General features: G+C 40.3%; 1 protein-coding gene across 2 annotated transcripts in view; it reads left to right on the forward strand.

The window, feature by feature from the left end:
- The first annotated feature begins 130 nt into the window (after positions 1-130).
- The window catches only part of zzef1 (zinc finger, ZZ-type with EF hand domain 1), a 38702-nt gene continuing 19780 nt past the window's right edge, over positions 131-19052 (forward strand). For both annotated transcript variants that reach the window (XM_056747306.1, XM_056747307.1), the window contains exons 1-32: positions 131-823; positions 2340-2484; positions 2657-2851; positions 3951-4134; positions 4373-4572; positions 4767-4977; positions 6897-7013; positions 7442-7620; positions 7831-7929; positions 8041-8132; positions 8257-8402; positions 8569-8674; positions 8810-9028; positions 9212-9303; positions 9539-9741; positions 9887-10020; positions 10923-10993; positions 11077-11191; positions 11988-12147; positions 12304-12425; positions 12984-13106; positions 13627-13787; positions 13945-14026; positions 14362-14563; positions 16081-16211; positions 16293-16536; positions 16623-16702; positions 16790-16880; positions 16960-17464; positions 17593-17757; positions 17848-17967; positions 18081-18242. In XM_056747306.1, coding sequence (XP_056603284.1) covers positions 392-823; positions 2340-2484; positions 2657-2851; positions 3951-4134; positions 4373-4572; positions 4767-4977; positions 6897-7013; positions 7442-7620; positions 7831-7929; positions 8041-8132; positions 8257-8402; positions 8569-8674; positions 8810-9028; positions 9212-9303; positions 9539-9741; positions 9887-10020; positions 10923-10993; positions 11077-11191; positions 11988-12147; positions 12304-12425; positions 12984-13106; positions 13627-13787; positions 13945-14026; positions 14362-14563; positions 16081-16211; positions 16293-16536; positions 16623-16702; positions 16790-16880; positions 16960-17464; positions 17593-17757; positions 17848-17967; positions 18081-18242 — 5288 coding nt within the window. In that variant the 5' untranslated portion in view covers positions 131-391. The remainder of the gene's footprint in view (positions 824-2339; positions 2485-2656; positions 2852-3950; positions 4135-4372; positions 4573-4766; positions 4978-6896; positions 7014-7441; positions 7621-7830; positions 7930-8040; positions 8133-8256; positions 8403-8568; positions 8675-8809; positions 9029-9211; positions 9304-9538; positions 9742-9886; positions 10021-10922; positions 10994-11076; positions 11192-11987; positions 12148-12303; positions 12426-12983; positions 13107-13626; positions 13788-13944; positions 14027-14361; positions 14564-16080; positions 16212-16292; positions 16537-16622; positions 16703-16789; positions 16881-16959; positions 17465-17592; positions 17758-17847; positions 17968-18080; positions 18243-19052) is intronic.

Here is a 19052-nt window from a genome sequence, read left to right on the forward strand (position 1 = left end):
AATCTTACGGAAGTCATTTGATTTTGAGCTGTGCAGTATGATGTATCCACGTTTATTTTGGTAACAATCTAATTTATTTGTTTGCCGTGCTGCATTACAAATAAATAAACAGATACACATCACAAAATCCAAAAAAAGAATAATGCTAAATACTGGAGGTGAGACGCTAGGGGGCGTGTTAGTACAGCGGGCGTCAACGGAACACACGGAAGGGACCAAAGTTTTTGCTGACAAACATGACGTCAGCTGGCGGAGCCCGTCAATGCGGTAGTGACAGCGGAGGAACGCGCTGACTGGCAAAGCAATCTGGACTGGTCAACTAAGACACTTAAACAAAGCTTAAAACCCGGGCTGAAGGCTATCGGAACAGAGCCCGAGGCCGCAGAACAGCATGGGGAACGCAGAGAGTGGCTGTGGCGCTGGAAGCGGCGATGAAGAGGATGTAGAAACGGAGATCCCGGTTTTCGCCGAGGGCAGCCCGGCCTCTGCGGGCACAGGCACCAGGGCTGGCAGCGGAGGTGGAGGCGCCGGCAGTGGAGGCTCCGCTCCCGGGAGAAGCGGAAGAGGTTCCGCGAATATTCCGGCGCCTAGCTACGGACTCCCCACCCCCGAAGCTCTGCTAGAGCAGGTAAAGCTGAGAGAGGCAGCGGCCCGTATGAGCGACTCGTGGGTCGCCATTTCAGAGTCGGTGCTTGCGCGGAACGACAGCGCTCTGGTGCGCTGGCTGGAGGAGAGGCTGAGCCGCGGAGAGGAGTCCGTCACCCTGGAGCAGTTCTGCGAGATGCTGGAGAGCAGAGATGCGCCCAGAGAGGATTGCGAAGAGGTAACGTTAACCAGTAACCTATATAGATGATGAATTACAGGGTGGGAACTGTGGAGTGTATCCCAATCTTCAACAAGATTGAAAAGTTGTACATTTGCAAGCACTTAACATCAGGTTGCTAGTCTATTTAAGTAGACTTCAAGTTACTTAAATGGCGAATTGTTAGGTAGCTAACGCAAACCATCATATTTTGTACTGCAATACTACTGACAAACAGCTCAAAGTTGTCAAATTCACTGCTATCTGTCCTCTTTATTCAGTGGTCATGCTGTGTAATCTTTATCTTTGCAGTCTATTTGCTGACTGTCTCAAAACCAAGTTAGCTGTCTATCTAGGGATGATAGGTGTGTCACCTCTCAATGGGCTGCTTCTCATTTTGTGGCCCTTAAAACCGCAGTTGCAAGGGTTTGTTTACACCGACCAGAACATATTCCTCCTTAACCAGTCAGGCCGGTTAAGTGCCCACGTGTTAACCAAAAAAAGGGTTTCATGTGCTGTGACAATCAACAGCATTGATCCATTCGTTCACATGTGCCTAATGTAAATACAACGAAAATAGCTGCATGCGTGTTGCAAACATAGCAACATGCTTTAATTAAATCAATATCAAGAGCATACCAGATAGATATGTTATCTGTTATTGGCTCACAGTACTCAAAATATCCTATGGTTAGATAACTCTTTATACCACAGTTTCTTTTAGAAATGCCATTATGATATGAACCATAAGCTGTTTACCATTAAAACAACTACAATCTCGTGATGTTGAGTGTTTCAGGCTTTATGCCAGTAGGTCACTCAATGGTGTTTTTTTTCTATTTCGCCAACTTACATCCCACCAATACATATACACACCAATAGTCTCACATAGACCATTATACAATAATTTCCAATCAAACCAATAATGTTCCTATTATAATTCTTAAAGGGATAGTTGACACAAAAATTATTGTATCGTTTACTCGCCCTCATGTCATTCCAAAACGTTCTTTTTCATCTTAGAACTCATACAGTATTGGAGCCCATTGTCCTCCATGGACACAAAACCTAATTTCTCAAAATATCATCTTTTGTGTTCCACAGAAGGAAGAGTAATATTCAGAATTTGTATACGGCATGAGAGTGAATAAATGAGGACATCGTTTTCTATTTTTGGGTGAACTATCCCTTTAAATCCACTACAATTTCTTTATTTTTTCCATTATGGGCATTTTTCCGTGGTACCTTGCCCAAAGCACAGAGTTGCACTAGTTTCTGTATTGCCTTACTTTATAAACTTCTTAAAAAAGCTTCACTGCTTTAAGCATGGTTCTTTCATTTGCATTTCAAATGAAACGAATGCTGACTTGTGTGTTTGTTGGAATAGTCAGCCAATCAGATGGAGCTGTAGATGCCAACTTTGACTGTTGGTTTTATCTTTGTCACAACCGCCTTTTGATTTTTCACATACATGTGGTACCTGATATTTGTACCACAGGATGCAGAAAAATGTAACTTTTGTCACTTGTTTGTACAGGCCTTTGGTCAGTTCGATGCTGAGGGCGATGGAATTGTTGATGTGGAGAACATGCTGATGGTCCTGAAGAACTCCAACGGAGCCAATCTCCAGGGAGAACTCAGTCATGTGATCCGGCAGCTCCAGGCGTGCTCTCTGACACCAGGTGGGGGAGCGGAGCGGGCATGAAAATGATTACTGATTTAAATGTTTCTCCTCAATTTGGAGGCTAACATTCATGTTCTTGGCAGCATGAGCGGAAATTCACAGTTGTAATTATGCAAGTTATAGACTATGTTTTATTGTACCTCATTTTTGTCCCCTCCATGCTTCTTCAGGATTTGTGGATATCTTTTCCAAGTCCAAGGACCGTCTTAAAGCACATGCCTCCAAGGTCCTGAAGTTTTTGCACAGGAACCGCATCCCCAGCAGTGCCATCCCATTCCCTGTGCTGGAGGGCTACAACAGCATCTGTACGATGAGGTCATCTGTAGTGCAGGACTTCCTGGATTGTCTGCTGCAGAAAGAGAAAGGTGAAAATAAATGCCACAAATATACAACACAGTCTGTTTTGTTTAAACAGTGAGAAACTGAGTGTGCAAAGTGTCTGCCACAATTTCACTTGAGTCGCTTTAACACAGCCAGACCAAACCGTTCTTCTCATAAGCTGCTTTCGCACAAGGTATTTACTGGAGCATAGTTAGGAGGGTTTCATGGTAGCTAAGATGTAATGTAGACATTACAGTTGTGATTGAAAGAGGACTGAGAGGTGAAATGTCCTATTTGCTATTGCTAGTTGCACAAGATGAGCACCGATGAGCTTTTGGGACGCAAGGGTCGGCAGACTCATTTCTGGTCTTATATCTCTTTATGGGAAAATGAGGATTTTTGGCTGGCAGATATGGGTGTTTTTAAGTTAAAAAGGAAGGTAATATATCTGCTATATGACAGATCATCTTTACATTGCTGAGCACTTCGTTAAGCCAAAATAACTCGATAGTGTTAAACAACCGTTCAACTAGCCCATAATATGTAGAGCATCACACGGCGATAAACAATGCACAGACAAAGACATTGCTGAACTAAAACCATTCCCAGTTCCTGTGGTGCGAACACAACAATGAGCGTCTTCCTCCGCCAAATAGTTCTGGAACTACAAAAATGTTCCTCCAGTTCACAAGCCATAGCTACTTAACCGATCAATTCTGTGCCAATCCGACCCTGCCTTTACAGATATGGTTTCATTTTCCACTCTATGGCCAATTTGGAATGTAATATAAATTTGCCAGGCGTTGTGTTGGTAAGAAGTTGACAGACTGTATTTAGATGTAGACAGCGGTTGGTTATGAAGGAAGATATTTAATTTTTACCCGTTTTAGCTCAAATAGTTTTCTTGGTCAGCTAAAGAGGAACTGGTTGCCAGGCAACAGACAATTTACCAATCCTGTGTGTGCAAAGAATGGATTGAAATGGGACTGTGCTGATTGCCATTTCTATATGATCTCATGTATGTAAACACCTGGAAAATAAAGTGTTTGGGAAACCTGTCTAAAAAACCAAGAGTTTTGTCATTAAGTGTAATGCCGCTGGTGGCACACCGTTCATCATTTACTTTATTCTTTCTCCTCTAAGATCTAGACATCCAGTACAGGTCAGAACTGAATCATGACCCTGACGTGGATAAGGTCAAAGTGGTCACGCAGTGTTATAGCTTTATCGAGGCTTCGTCCAACAGTGCTGACATCCCCAAAATGACCAATGGAGAGACTGTGTCTTTCTGGCAGTCGGACGGCAGCGCTCGCTCGCACTGGATAAGGTTAGCTGCTCAACTTACTTGTGTATTTAAAATGACTTTAAATAAATATTAACTTGTGTATTGCTTAGTGTGTAAATCAGGAATGTTAGTTTAAAAAAAAAACATTACTGCTGATGTCACACATTCCTTGACTTTTGTTTATCACTTGGTTATTTACTTTCTCACATGAGTTAAGAAACCATAAACATTTTGTGATTGATCAGCAGCCTCACTGCCTTGAACCCTCATTCTTGCACAGGTTAAAAATGAAGCCAGACATAGTGTTGAGACGACTGGCCATTGCAGTAGCATCAAATGACCACAGTTACATGCCTCAGCTTGTATCCATAGCTGTGGGGAAGAACCAGCGATCCTTGCAGGAGATCAGAGACGTGAGGATCCCGAGTAATGTCACGGGATACGTACCGCTGCTGGACAACTCCAACATCACCCATCCCTGTAAAAACTTATTTTCTTATTGACAATTTGGAAGCAAATTTTATTTTGCAATTGTATTGAATTAAGTCAATTTGTTTGTGTTTTAAATATGTACTTAAGTTATGTCCATGTAAATATTATCATTCTAGAAGCCTTTCAATACTCGCACGTAGGCAAATCTTAGAGGATTTAAGTTCTTTGTCTCTCACTCACAGATATTCAGATAAACATTAAGCGCTGCCTGAGCGATGGATGTGACACACGTATTCACGGTCTGAAGACAATGGGCTACCAGATCACCAAGAGCAAGGAGGTCTCTGTATCCGACGCCTCGGCTATATGGTATCTGTCACTGCTCACATCTCTGGTCACTGCTTCCATGGAAACCAACCCGGTGCTTGCACAGACCGTCTTACAGAGCACACAGTAAGTCAGGGAGAAACAGATAATTATTCTTCTCTTATAGTGTGGTGGTGATTGCATTATATTAGTTTTGTTATTGTCACACTTTGTAGCCTTGCTTCCTGACTGGAAGCTGTATTTTTCCACTTTATAGCTTCCCTTTACGTTATCAAAAAAGTATTAGTTTTACATTAACAATCACATTTTGATACGTTCAAAAGTCAATGGTTTACCCTTACAAAACAATTCTAGCTGTAGTAGAGTGTCAGATGGTAAAACTATGGTATTATATTATAAAAATAATATATATATTATGTAATATAGTCAATTTTCAGATGAAATTTACTCCAGGGTTCTTGAATAAAAATACTGTATTACTTTAGTACATGTTCTAGAATCAAATAATTCCCATAGCACAAACCACTTGGTGTTTCAGAGAACCGGGTTTACAAGAGTAACCTTTTGTTCTCTTTCATCATCTCGTGTTCGAGATCATGTGAACGTTCAATGAGGTACTAGCAGCAGTGTTGGTGCAAAAATATGCAAGTTGGACAGTTGTTGGTGCAAATGTTCAAACAGGATGTTACAGTATATATGTGTTAGTCCTGAGCCTTTTTATTTAAGAGTCGAATGGCTGTTGCACAGTTTGGAGGTGAGGGCACGAATACTTCAGTACCTTTTTCCAGAAGGCTGAAAAGTGCGTGAGAGTAGTGATGTGGGTCAGCTACGATGCTGGTAGCTTTACGGATGCACCTTGTGGTGTATATGTCCATGAAGGAGGGTAGAGAGAGCTTTTCGCTATTCCGGAAAGCACTGCTCCTGGTCATATACATTGAGGGAAATAATTATTTGATCCCCTGCTGATTTTGTTAGTTTGCCTACTTGCAAAGAAATGAAGGGTCTATAATTTTTTTGGTAGGTTTATTTTAATTGATAGAGACAAAATATTAAAAAAATCAGTGGGAAAATTTTATATAAAGGTTATAAATTGATTTGCATTTCGGTCAGTGAAATAAGTATTTGATCCCTGAGCAAAACATAACTTTGTACTTAGTGAGGAAACCCTTGTTGGCAAGCACAGAGGTAAAACATTTCTGATAGTTGGTCACCAGGTTTGCACATGTGTCAGGACACATTTTAGTCCACTCCTCTGTAAATCTTTAAGGTTTCTTGGCTGTCGCTCAGCAAATTGGAGTTTTCGCCTCCTTCACAGATTTTCTATATGACTAGGGTCTAGAGACTGACTAGGACATCCATGTGCTTCTCCTTAAGCCACTCTTTGAGTGCTCCCGATTCTCCAAAGCCTCTTTTCCATGCTTGAGGCCCAAGCAGATTTAGACAGCGACACATTTGCGGAAAAATCCAAAAAATCAGTGGCGGGCAGCCGTGGAAAGGGGAGCAAGTGAGAAAATTACAAGTGACGAGTGCGGCTCAGGATGCAAACATAGTTAACATGTGTGAATAGAACGACTATCAAGTCTAGAGAAGGCTGATCAGACGATCTGTCCTCCTGAAGACGAACAGCAGTGCAGGCAGACCATATATGCTCTCAGGTAAGGGGGTGGGTCCTTACCTGGCATTGGCTTCTCGCTTCTGTCTGTCAAGCCAATCTGAAGAGGTCAGGTACAGATGCCCTTCCCATAGGTGGATCTCGAACACGAGATGATGAAAGAGAACCTGATAACCTATTTCTAAATAATTACAATAATGGTTACCATGGTTATGTAATTTTATTGTTCTGATGGATTCCTGTTAAATTAGCTTTCCTTTAGCTCAGTGGTAAGAGTTGCGTTAACAATGCAAGGTTGTGGGTTTGATCCAAGGGGATTGCACATACCTATGTAAAAATGTATAGGATAATGCAATGTAAGTCGCTTTGGATAAAAGCGTCTGCCAAATGCATAAATACAAATTAATTTAACTGTTTTTTCACTGTTCTCTAGGAAAGCCTTACAGCATATGCCACCCCTGTCCTTAACGCCGTCTTCAACAGAGTTCCCCAAATTCTTCTCTGCAAATATTCTAGAAGAGGTGGATGGATTTTTACTGCGCATAGCAGAGTAAGAAACAACTCTTTACAGTCAATTAGAACAAACACAGCACATGTTATTAATAAGTTAGTGTAGACAAGGTCTGTAGTAGCGACAACCCCCTTTTGCTGTAATTATACAACACAGGTCAGCTTGATAATAATGGAATACTGTTTTCTATCAGGGGGTAATTTCATTTGAATGTAATTGTACACTCGTCCCTTCTCTTAGAGGAAGTGCTTTACTTTCAACTATCCTGTTATCTATCTGTCTTACTCTCTCTTATCTCTCTTTACCCTTTTCCTGGTGTTTGCCCATTTCTGTATCAAGGTTGTGTCAATTTGTAAATCTGTTTGATTTTTCCTAACAAAAACGTAGTTATGTTTAATGTGTGCTGTAATCTGGTTGCATCTAAATATTCTCTCTCTCCTCTCTCTCTCTCCTCTCTGTTGCTCTAGCTGCTGTGTTTCTCCTGAGGCTGAACTGACTCTTTTAGCATTTGCTCTGGCTCGAGGCAGCGTGGCTAAAGTCCTCATCTCTCTGTCTGGTATCTGTCAGCATCAGGACTCTGAATATAGGGCATCCGCATTGCTGGCCTCCATGGCGTCAGTCCGGCTCAGATTGCTCTTCCGGAATGGTAATGCACAGTAGTTGGAAACTGATTTTAAGCTTTTAAATCTGATATTGAATCCAATCTGTTGACTCATCTTGAGATTTGTTTACGGTTTAGTTTATTTTCCTTTCGTTTAGTCTCGTTTTTAAAAAACATTTAAAATACTTTATTGATGGATTAGCTGCTTTTGCAGTACAGCACTATAACACATATAAACATGGTGTTCATGTGCAGGTAAACCCCTTCAGCTCCATCTTCAGGCGTGTGATGTCAAAAGTAAAGAGGAGAAGGCTGGTCCAGAAAACATGCTAACAGAACCCAACACTGGTGACGGTACAAACACCATTCATAACATACAGCTCTCCTGATCTTGCATTCAAAATTTGACTTCAGAGATACTTTATAATCAAAGTGCGTTAGTGAAAAACCCATTTGGGGTTGCAGGTTTCCTGACAGAGAACGGAAAAAGGAAAGCCAGTGTGATTCTGTCAACTGAAAACCAGAGCTGCTTTCAGGTCACACAGATCAAGATGAAAGTGAGTCTTATTATTTGCCTTTATAGTCTTTTAAGAGTATGCTTTAGTATAAAAAAACTGGTTGATCTAGTTTTCGAAGTCCAGTTTTTCTTTGCATATTCATCCCAGCATTTCTTTACCTCAGGTGCGTAAAGGGGCAATCGGTGCTAAATGCGGCCTGCTATTTGCATACAATGACAACGAGGCTTTTGATGCAGAAAAACACTTCAAACGATTCAAAAAGTATGATAGCTGGGACTACAAAGACTACAAAGAATTTTTCCAAGACAGGTTTGTCAAATTTTCACTTGGTTAGTTTGAAGCAAACACTTGCAGAACATTTATAAACCACGTAAGACAAGCTATAAATTAAGAATGATTCTGAGTAACCGCTTACTGTTATCTCCGTATCCCATACATATACATACTTTCACACTCAAATTCATACACACTCCAGCACAAGAACATCAGGGACGAGTGAAGATGATCCGCTCGGCTGGTTTGAGCTGGAGGAGGACTGGAATGACGTGGATATCAAGCTACAGCAATGTCGAGTTTCAAAAGTAAGATTTCTTTGTTTCTATCACTAGATTTTTACCTGTTTACCTGCAGTAAATACACATAATAAAGAAATGTTCATGTTTTGATGGTGTTTTTATAAAAACATTTGTTTACTAACCCTCTCTGTCTTTGTGTAGTTTCTCATGGTTAAGTTCCTGTGCACTAGGCAGGACACAGCAGAGCGGTTGGGTGTTCAACAGATGTGTTTTAGTGGCTATTTGTGTCCAGACTCTGAGCGGCTAGAGGATGTTGAGGATCTGAGCATTCAGACTGAGGAGAACAAGTCAGGCCTGGTCACAGGTCTCACACTCATGAAGAAGACCCTTTATTTCATCCAGCAGCTCACCAGAGACATGGTACATCTACCAAGCCCCTGATTTGTTTTGACACAACTCTGTATTTCATAATGCAGTTTTTCAATTTTCTGATGTTGATGTTTACTTTCGGTTATAGCTGAAATTCATGAATTCTGTCATGTAATGGTATCAACGTTTGAATCCATGTCCAATGAAATAAAAAACCCAGAACCTTTGTTACAGGAAGCATCTTTGTCCAAGCAGAAGTCCCTTCTTGACTTCAGTGACCTTAACCTGCTTCTGTTCTGGAATTTTTACCGCAAACTCAGGTCAATGTGAGTACAACTGTAAACATATATAACAATATAGTTTCAGATAAAGTTTATAAAAGCTATAAGTTAAATGAATTTAATACGTTTTTGCAACTGAAGCTACTAGCTTTAAGACTTCTTTCAATAAATATACTCTGTTGTCTAACTTCTTTGCATTTAAAATGACTTTATCAATTTGAAGCTTTAATGTGTTTAGTTATGTTTGTGTCTTATAATATGTGTTTATGCTTGTGTTCAGTGAGGGAGAGGAGGCATTGAAGACTCGAGTTCTTCTGCTTCAGCTGCTTCAGAACTGCTTCTCGATGATGCCCAACCTGACAGATTCCCAGTCCTCAGATACGGCGACCTCATCGTCTGCATCAGCATCTGCCTCACCCTCATCCAGCGCAGACATACACCCTGCTGAAGCTGTCGGGGAGCTTTACAATCACTTATGTCAAGGTGAGACTCTCAAACGTGCTTTCACAGTTTATTTTTAATGTCACGCTGCAGGTCGTGTTCACAACTGTTTAGCTCAACTACGCTGTTCGGTGTGGTGATGATAGTGATGGTATGAGAGAGTAACACTAGGGTATGTGCTCTGCAGTGGTGGATGGGCCTGAAGGTGAGACGGCGGTGGAGAAAGCTCTGAGGAAAGAAGCTGTGAAAGCCATTCTCAATGGAGCTGCTATCTTTTATCCTAACAAACAGAGCAGGAGAGACCAGCTCTTTCACATGATGGTAAGACTTTGTTTTTACTTATTTGTGCATTTGTGGTCCATTTGTGGCACCAACACTGGAAACAAAATGTGAGGTTGGAAAAGCTTTGAGGCAACAAACTTAAGGATATTTTTAAGTTTATTCAACTTTTGGGACAAATATTTCACTCAAATCAATTGTTTTGATATGTCACGTCTTTTAACCTCACTATAAAAAAGTGTTTGACCAGCTGCAAATAATTAGACAATACACACTGAAATCTGAGTTTACTCAACTAATGGTATAAAATCCACTCAATTCATTAAACAAAAAACTCTTTGAGCTTTTTGATGCAAAACAGAAACACTTGACCCAAAGTGTTTTGATATACAGCATTTCACCCAACAAGGAGAATTCTGTCATTATTTACTCACCCCATTTACTGTTGCTAAACTGTATACAATTCTTGGTTTTGTTGAACACAAAAGAAGATATTTTTAAGAATGTGGGAAACTATACAGTTCTTAAGCACTATTGACTACCATTGTCGCTTTTTTGTACTACGGAAGTCAGTTATGCCCCAGAACTGTTTAATTACAAACAATTTTCCACATATATTTGCTAGTGTTTAGTAGAACAACGGAATTTACACATGTTTGAAACAACTTGAGGGTGAGTACATGATGACAGAATGTTCATTTTTGGGTGAATTATCCCTTTAGGTTAAATCTATAAATAATTTTTATTGGCAACAAGTTGAGGACTAATAGAATTCAGTATGCACAAAATAATAAATTTGCTATTGCTACTAAAAAATCTCTAAGGACATTTTTAAGCTGGATTTTACAGTGAAGACAGAAAATTATTATTTCCAAAAACAAATGTAACACTATCAGTTTGTTTTACTCTGAAGCAAATTGTTATTTTTTGTTACTTTTCATTAGAAAAACATAACGGAGGAAAATCAACCAGAGTCTGTAAAATTGACATTCGAATCACTCTGCAATTACTTCAGGTATCAAACCTCTCCATCTAGTTCTCTTTTCTATAAAACTGTACAGCACTCTCACACATTGCCGCTCTTTCATCTGTTTCCAGCGATCAGGACCCCAGAGGTCTTCTCTTGCTGCCCCCTAAAGGAGCCCTGTCTGACTTCGATATCACACCCATTCTGACAGTCATGGACACTTTGCTCATAGTAGCCACTGGAGAGGTATGTTCACCCATGCTGACAACTACCAGCTTCATCTAGTCACACAAACCCACAATACATAGCCGACACGTGTCTCACATGTTAACAAGTTATTAAAGGGGTCATATGGCTCGAACACATGTTTTTCTGTGTCTTTGGTGTTGTAAAAGTTGCCCGTGCATGTATAAGACATGTAAAATTGCAAAAATCAAAGTGTCGGAAAAAACGATGCATTCTATCTGAAAGCGAATGCTCACCCAGACCTGCATGAAACGCCTCGTGTAACCACACCCCCACAAATCCACGTCAGTTCGTGGTATGATTTGACTAAGACCGCCCAAATGTATACTCAAGTCAGTACTGTCAGTATGAATACCTGATGTTCCAAATATGGTAAGAGGCGTACATTTTCGTCACACGCTTGCAGTATTCGACCAATCACTACGCACTAGTGAACTGGCCAATCATAGCACACCTCGCACCTTGTACGCTTTTTAGAGTGATGAGCTCTGTTAAAAATCTGCGTGTTTATTCCACATATTCCAAAATTTGGGTCGGCGTCGGTATCGGGTAGTAAATTTATGCACGGGCCCCATTCAATTTTTGAATTATTAGATGGGGTCGGGTTGGACCTGTGTAGCACATTAATGGGTCTCTTCGGGTTCTGCTCCACATGTTTGGACCCGTGAAAACCTCTAATACAGATTATCGGTTGTAATGTGATGTGTATGTCGAAAGCAGCTCTTCTTTGGTTACACCAGCTTTGAAAAGTGTAGTTTAATGTTTATTAATGCAAAACTGCCCCTCTGTCTTTCAGTGTGAGGTGTTGATGCAAGAGTCCAGAAAAGGGTCTATTTGGAGGGTCCTGCTGTCGCTGTTCTGGGCTCTCCAGGGAAGTCTGCTCTCCTGGTGTTTCTTGCAGATCAAAGGAGGAACAAGCACCTCTGCTGAACTGGCTCGGGAAATCCTGCTCAAATGTGAGCGTCCTTCTTTTGTTCTTTCAGACTGGATTTACAAAGCCCTTCAAAATGCCTCAAAGAATTTAGCAATTTCTATTATAGATGCAATTTAAGAGAAGTAACCTCACAGCTGTTTGTCACTTTCTTAACAAATCTGTTTCTCTTGACTTGCAGATGTGGAGCAGTTCCTGGACGGCACCAGAAACATACTGAGTTCTCTCATCAACCGCTTCTCTGGAGCCGATATCACGGAGAAACTCAGCGGATCCATCCTGGCCATGGCAACCCGGCAGCTGGTAGCAGACACTTCATTTTACTTCTACAAACTATTGCTGTGTCTGAAACCGCTCCCTATCTGCTATACAGTGCACTATATCGGGTGTCCGCCATTTTGTAGTGGTGTCCAAAACCTGAGTAAACTACATTTGTTCACTCTTTTTTCACCCACAATGCACTCTGATTTTGAGTGTGCATTCGATGTACACTCGCTTACTCACTATTTCCCATGAAAAACACGAGACGGCCACTTGATTAGAATCTGCTCGAGGACACTGACTGTTATTGCCACAAACATTACAGGAAGGAAGTGCATTTTCAGATTTTAATTCAAGATTACTAGGTCACACGAATTTTGCCAATGACCCACATTGATAAACTATTCACAATAAACGCTGCAATATTTCATGAAAAAATAGGCATTTTTATTTTTTATTTCACTGCGACTTAAATACAGCCAATCAGAAATGTTTTCTGTTTGCGCATAGACTAGTAATCGCAGTCTATGATAACAGCACTGTGATCTGAGAATTGTGTGTTTTGACCCAATGTGGTGTTTGTATTGTGTCTTGTTGCAGACAATCTTTCTGTTGGAATTGTGTGCTCTGGATATTCCTCATTGTGTGCTGCTGAGGAGATTCTACCCTCTTGCAGACCTGTTGAAAAATCTGGCCAACGACACAGAGGAGATCTTCTGTAAGGTCAGTCCATCGTGTGCTGGTTCCTGTAGCTTAACTCGTAAAGCATTGTGCCAGCTGGGTTTGATTCCCAGGAAATACATACATACTCATAAAATGTACAACTTGAATGCACTGTACATCGCTTTGGATAAAACATTGGCCAAATGCAGAAATGTCGACGAAAGGCATGTTCAGGTATTTGCACTCAGGAAATTGCCCTTAAAAGCTTAGTTGATGTAAAATGTGAATGATTTTATGTTGTTTCAAACCAAAAGCATCCCAAAGTAGATGCAGTTCTTGGCGTACACTACACTAACACTTAAAAGTGACGTAGGACTGAAAAAAAGAAAAACACCTGTAGTTCATACATGTCCAGATCCCAGTACGAGAAATAGTTTATTATTGTGGGAAGACCAGTTCCTTTAAAAGAAATAGATTTGTAATAGTTTTTTATCACATTTTAAAAAAGGTAATGTATTGACCGGTCAATAAATAAGTGAAGAAAAGGCAGTTGTTTATACATTTTGTTTTTGTGCTTTAGGTTGATATGGAAGGCTCTCAGCAGCCTGTCGTGTTGAGGACGTGGAACATGGAGTCCCCTCATAACTATGAGAACAGCAGACATGAGACCACCGTCTTCGTCTGTCCTGGAGCCACGTCCTTTGAGGTGGAGTTCGATGAACGCTGTGAAACAGAGAAAAGGTGCGAACAGACGTTTCTAAAATGTTCTGCTGCCACCTTGTGGCAATTACAGCTTACAGCTCTTTCAGAAACTGTCATGTGGCTTGAGAGTGAAGTAAAATGAATTGTATGTTGAACTGTACTGTCATTGCTTTAAGACTCATTGTTTTTTTGGTAGATACGACTATCTGGAGTTCACTGACGCTAGAGGAGGAAAAGTGAGATATGACATGAAAGTCGGCACAGAGAAATGGCCAAAGGTGCGAGCAATGAGAGTATTTACTTGTACTTGGATGGTAATGTAGATTTAACACAGTTTAATTGTTCACTTATTTGTCTTCTTTAAGTCTTCACAGATAACTAGGAAGACTAAGTTTGGTATCAGTTTAGTGAATTAAGGCTTATTTTTATCATTCAGAAATACAATAGAATCCTTATGTATGACTAATAGAGCTGAATGGGTTTGTACATTAGATTTTTTGTATGGTTTAGAATTTTTTTAAATAAATAAAACAGCATTATATTGTGCAAAGATAAATTTGAGTAATACTAAACTAACGTATAAAATAATACAAATATATCTTTTTTTTTTCAGAAAGTGACCTTTAAAGCGGGTCCCCAGCTGCAGTTCCTCTTCCACTCAGACAGCAGTAATAATGAGTGGGGTTACAAGTTCACTGTGACAGCGTACGGCCTGCCAGACGTCACTGTATCCTGGACCTCTGACATGCAACTGCTTGTGTCCAGACTGATGGGTCGTCTGGCCTCACGCACTATGGCTTTAAAATCACCTTACGGTAAAAATACAAACACTTTACAATTGTGCCAAGACTGAGATGCTTGAGATGCGCCTTATTACTTATGTTCCTACCATGTTTATCCAGTATATTAACTCTTTCACCGCCATTGACGAGTTATCTCGTCATTTAAAAAAAAATGCTTCCCCACCAAAGACGAGTTTTTACGGCAATCAGTGTTTGTACTGTTGTACATCAGGTGGCGCTATTACACACCTTTGGGAAAAAGTACAGAATCCCAGAAAACCTAGAACTTTTTAAAGGAACCTACCCACATCTACGGAGTGATAAAAAAACGAAGAAATGAAGATAGAAGGATGCGGTTTCTTTTGTTTAAAAGCCGAGACTCTGTTCTTTCATTTGACATATTGTTTGTTCATATATTCTTTACTGAAAATTTACTGTAAGCCATTAAAGTTGGGTGAAAATGTTAAAAAACGCTGGCGTAGGCTGGCAACTTTTTTTTAAAGAGGCTGGCGCGTATGAGTTAAGGCAGCGACTAGTACAGGGCTAGTCAACTGGCGTCCCACGGGCCAAATGCGGCCCATAAATCATCTTTACCTGGCCCACCTTAACATCTCAAATAAGTGGAGAGACTTTAAGAACGGTGTGCTATAAATGCATGTCCTCCTGAGATGTCACTTCTTTAAAAGTCCAAAAGGCTGCTACATTCAATACGAAGGTAATTCCTGCGCATCATAATGATTTACGTCTTATAAGGCGATTTGTTAGATCGGTCCAAAAACCTTAATGTTATTTACAACGTTATAATCAGCAATGCATTGCACAGACTATCGCTTTGCACATGCGATAGGTCGTGTTCTAAAACGTGTTTTGCACCCTTGACAGTAGGCTAACTGTATGAAGGGTACACCACAAGAAAGGTTGTTTCAGATAAGGGAAAAATAGTGTTTTTTTATTACTGCATTCATTATGTATAACGGCTGTATTTACGGAAAACAGCGGTTCATCTCTTGCCAGAACTCGCACTATACAAATTCACCCGAAGATGTGATAATAGCATTCAGTTTCTTGCACAGATTAATTGAATAAAAAGCTAATTTAACGTCACAAGGGGCAGGGATTACTTTTGTGTTTAATGTATTTGCGTTTTTACTTTCATTGATTGAAGTTGAATTAATTCAAAATTAGTAGCAATTTTGGGGTAAAGTAACACATTAAGGAATATAAAATACAATTAAAAAGACAATATCCCTTTTAATTTAATATCATGAAGAGGCACAAATACTGGATGCAATATTTGTGTGCAAGTTTTAATATATGGCTTATACGTAACAGCAACAAAAACAGTATAAAAGGAACAAATCGTAATAAATAACAGAAATACAAAATTACAGAAGAAATGAGGATATGGTAAAAAACTGGCCCGCATCCTATTTATAGTTTTGGAGTCTGGCCCTCAAAGAAAAGTAGTTGAAGACCCCTGGACCAGGATCTATCTTTTGTATCAAAATTTTACTAATAATAATTATATCAATCTTGTCTTCCATACGAAGAGATCCGCGGTGTGAAGGAGTTGCCTGCAGGCGTGATGAACCATGTGCTGTCTACTCCTCTCTGGAAGCCCGTGTTCAGACATGGTCTGAGTCAGTTTCCCAAAGATGCGCCCAGCACAGACACTGATCAGGTGACAGTCTTAAAGTGTGTTTTGTCTAAACGATAAGCTCTACTCAATCCATTACATCCATCTGTAAAATTTGGCCAACAGGAAGCATCATCTCCTTCACCAGATGAACTGGTGGAGTTCTTAAGGGAGTTTGCACGCTGGGATCCTTCACAGGATGCCTCTGACGGCAGGACAGAGCTCATGAGAGCTCTTATGTTGACCTGCAAGAAGCAGCCAATCAGAAACGAGATTAATGCGGGATCAAAAGTGGACCAGGCTGTGAATGCCACGTGGGGGGCAATGGTGTATCACACACCTGCACTTCACCATTGTCTGAGGAGCTTTGGTAATTCAATATTCATTCACTTTATGATGTAACCACACAACACTATTTGTTTTTGGACTTTATTTGATGTTTTCTTCTCCGTTTAGTATCTAAAAATGGTCAGAGCGTTCTTAGTGAAGACATCATGCAGGTCTACTCACTGGCCGACAGCATCAGAACATGGATGGTGCGTAAATTGTGCTTTCAAAATAACTTATCTAAAAATCAAATATATTTTAAAAAGTCTTTTCCTGCCATTTGTCCTCTTTGATAGTTGGAGATGAAACAGCGTTACCTTGTGGGTAAAATGAATGAACCGGCAGAAAAATTGGAAGGACAGAATGAGGTCACGATGGAGTCACTTGGTAAGTATTACAACAATACAATTAAAAAAACGATTGTCTGACTAGGTTTTATTATTTCATGTCTCTCTCTCTTTACCAGCTGAGATCTGCATCAGTAGAAGTTTGTTCCTATTTAAATTCAGCCCAACTGGTGGAAACTCTTGTCCAGAACAAGAAGCTTCCAAAACAGAGGGTGCCTCCGCTGCTCATCTTCTCCGATCCGTTTCCACATCCGAAGCAGACTTCCAGGCCAGCCCCTCTCCCTCCATCTCCAAGACCCCCGAGGGCACAGAAGCAGCGACACTCACGGGGCTCGCTACCCGGGTACAGGACCTGGGCCTCTCTGCATCAGGCGAGGCCAGGCCTTCCAGTAGTCTCAGTACACAGGTTGCCGGAGGATCCTCCGAAAGCCTTCAGTCTCAATTAGGAGAGCCCACATCTCCGCTAGTCTTCCCACGTAAAGCACCTTTCAGTCGGGGACGCCTGAGGCTCCTTTCCTTACGGTCTATGGAGGAACCTCGCATGGTGCCGCCTGTAAAAGAGCGTTTCCCTATTCTCAAACACATTCTCAGCTTTATGAAGGACATGGTTATCAGTGAAAGCAGGTATTGGCCCATGAATGAAGTTTTGGTTAGAGAGTTTTGCACCTTGCTGTATATGTAAGCCAGTATGGTAGCGTTCCCATGATGAGCTGTAATGAAATGTCTCTTTCTCGCTCTCTCTGTGTGTGCAGTGTTCTTAATACTCTTGCCCTGAAAAAGGCCCAAGCACTGAGCGTGTGTGAAGTTCTGGAGATCATTCAGCAGTGTATAGTCACCCTGGGGAAACCGCACCTCTTCCAGGCACCCTGTATCCTGTTTCTTCAGGAACTTTTGGCGTGTCAGAAAGATTTCACAAAGTATGGCTCTTGCCATAAAATCTGTATCTGTGGTCATTTTTAATGGTACAGATAGCATATCAATATTATAATCCCATTTTCCTTTCTCAGTTACTTTTCTCAGTTGGCGGGAAGTGGAAAGGAGATGAGGGAGCTGGTCAGACACTCATATCATCTGTTAGTGCTCATGCTAGTGGAGGCGGTGCAGGGCTTCAATGCATTAAATGAAAAGTGCGTTCTACCTCTGTTACGCTCTTAACATTGCCCTTCTATATCATAATCGTGAATTCCTGTTGACAGGGCTGTTTATGTGTTAGTATCTGATTTCCAAACTGTGTCCTCAGGGTCCTGCTGCCTGCCCTGTCATGTGTGCAGACGTGCTTGCTGCATTTACTCGATATGAGCTGGGAAGCAGAAGATCTGTCACTGTTTCTGGACATCAAACTGCCTGATCTTCTGCTCACCATGTCTCAGGAAAACATCAGTGTGCATGACATTGCCATCAGGTATGTGCACAGAATCAAGGAAATCAGAAACCAGTTAACCACAGTCTCACATGACTGGTAGGACTTAATAGGATAATTCACTCAAAAATGAAAATTCGGTCATAAATTACTCACCCTCTAGTTGTTCCAAACCTGTCAAAATCTCTCTGTTCGGCTGAACAGATATTTATCTGCAGATATTTGGAAGAATGTTAGCAGCTGACATTTATGGGACACCATTGGTTACCAACGTGGGGAAGAATGGTAGTCAGAGGTGCTCTAGAGCTCTTTGCTTTCCTAAATTCCTCAAAATATTTTGTTTTTTTATTCAACATAACAAAAAAATTATAAATAATTTTCCTATTATTGTAGTTAGTGGTGTCCCAGAACTGTAAATTACTAACATTCTTCCAAATATATTTATTTGCGTCCAACCCAAAAAATAATTGTAAAAATAACATGTATGTATAATGCTTTATAAAAGTAGTTTTAAAGAATTTTAATATCTATAGTTTTTATACAGGATTGCAACAACTTAAGAGAAGGTCTTGACATGATTTTCATTTTAAGTTTGAGGTTGATTTTTGTAAATATATTCTGTTATCATTCAAACAGAAGATAACGAATATTGTATAATAATGAAAAATGTGTAGAAATAGTATTGTTTTTTATTCATAAGATTTCTTTAAGCATGTAAACTCATAAATTAAAAAGTATTTTTTTGTTTATTTTAATTTTATAGGTATTTTCGATTACACAATAAAACATTTTATTTTTGGATACAGGCAGACATACAGGCTATCAAGGATTCTAATTTGTGTTATATATACA

The sequence above is a fragment of the Triplophysa dalaica genome, chromosome 4 (assembly GCF_015846415.1).
Source record: "Triplophysa dalaica isolate WHDGS20190420 chromosome 4, ASM1584641v1, whole genome shotgun sequence".
NCBI lineage: Eukaryota > Metazoa > Chordata > Actinopteri > Cypriniformes > Nemacheilidae > Triplophysa > Triplophysa dalaica.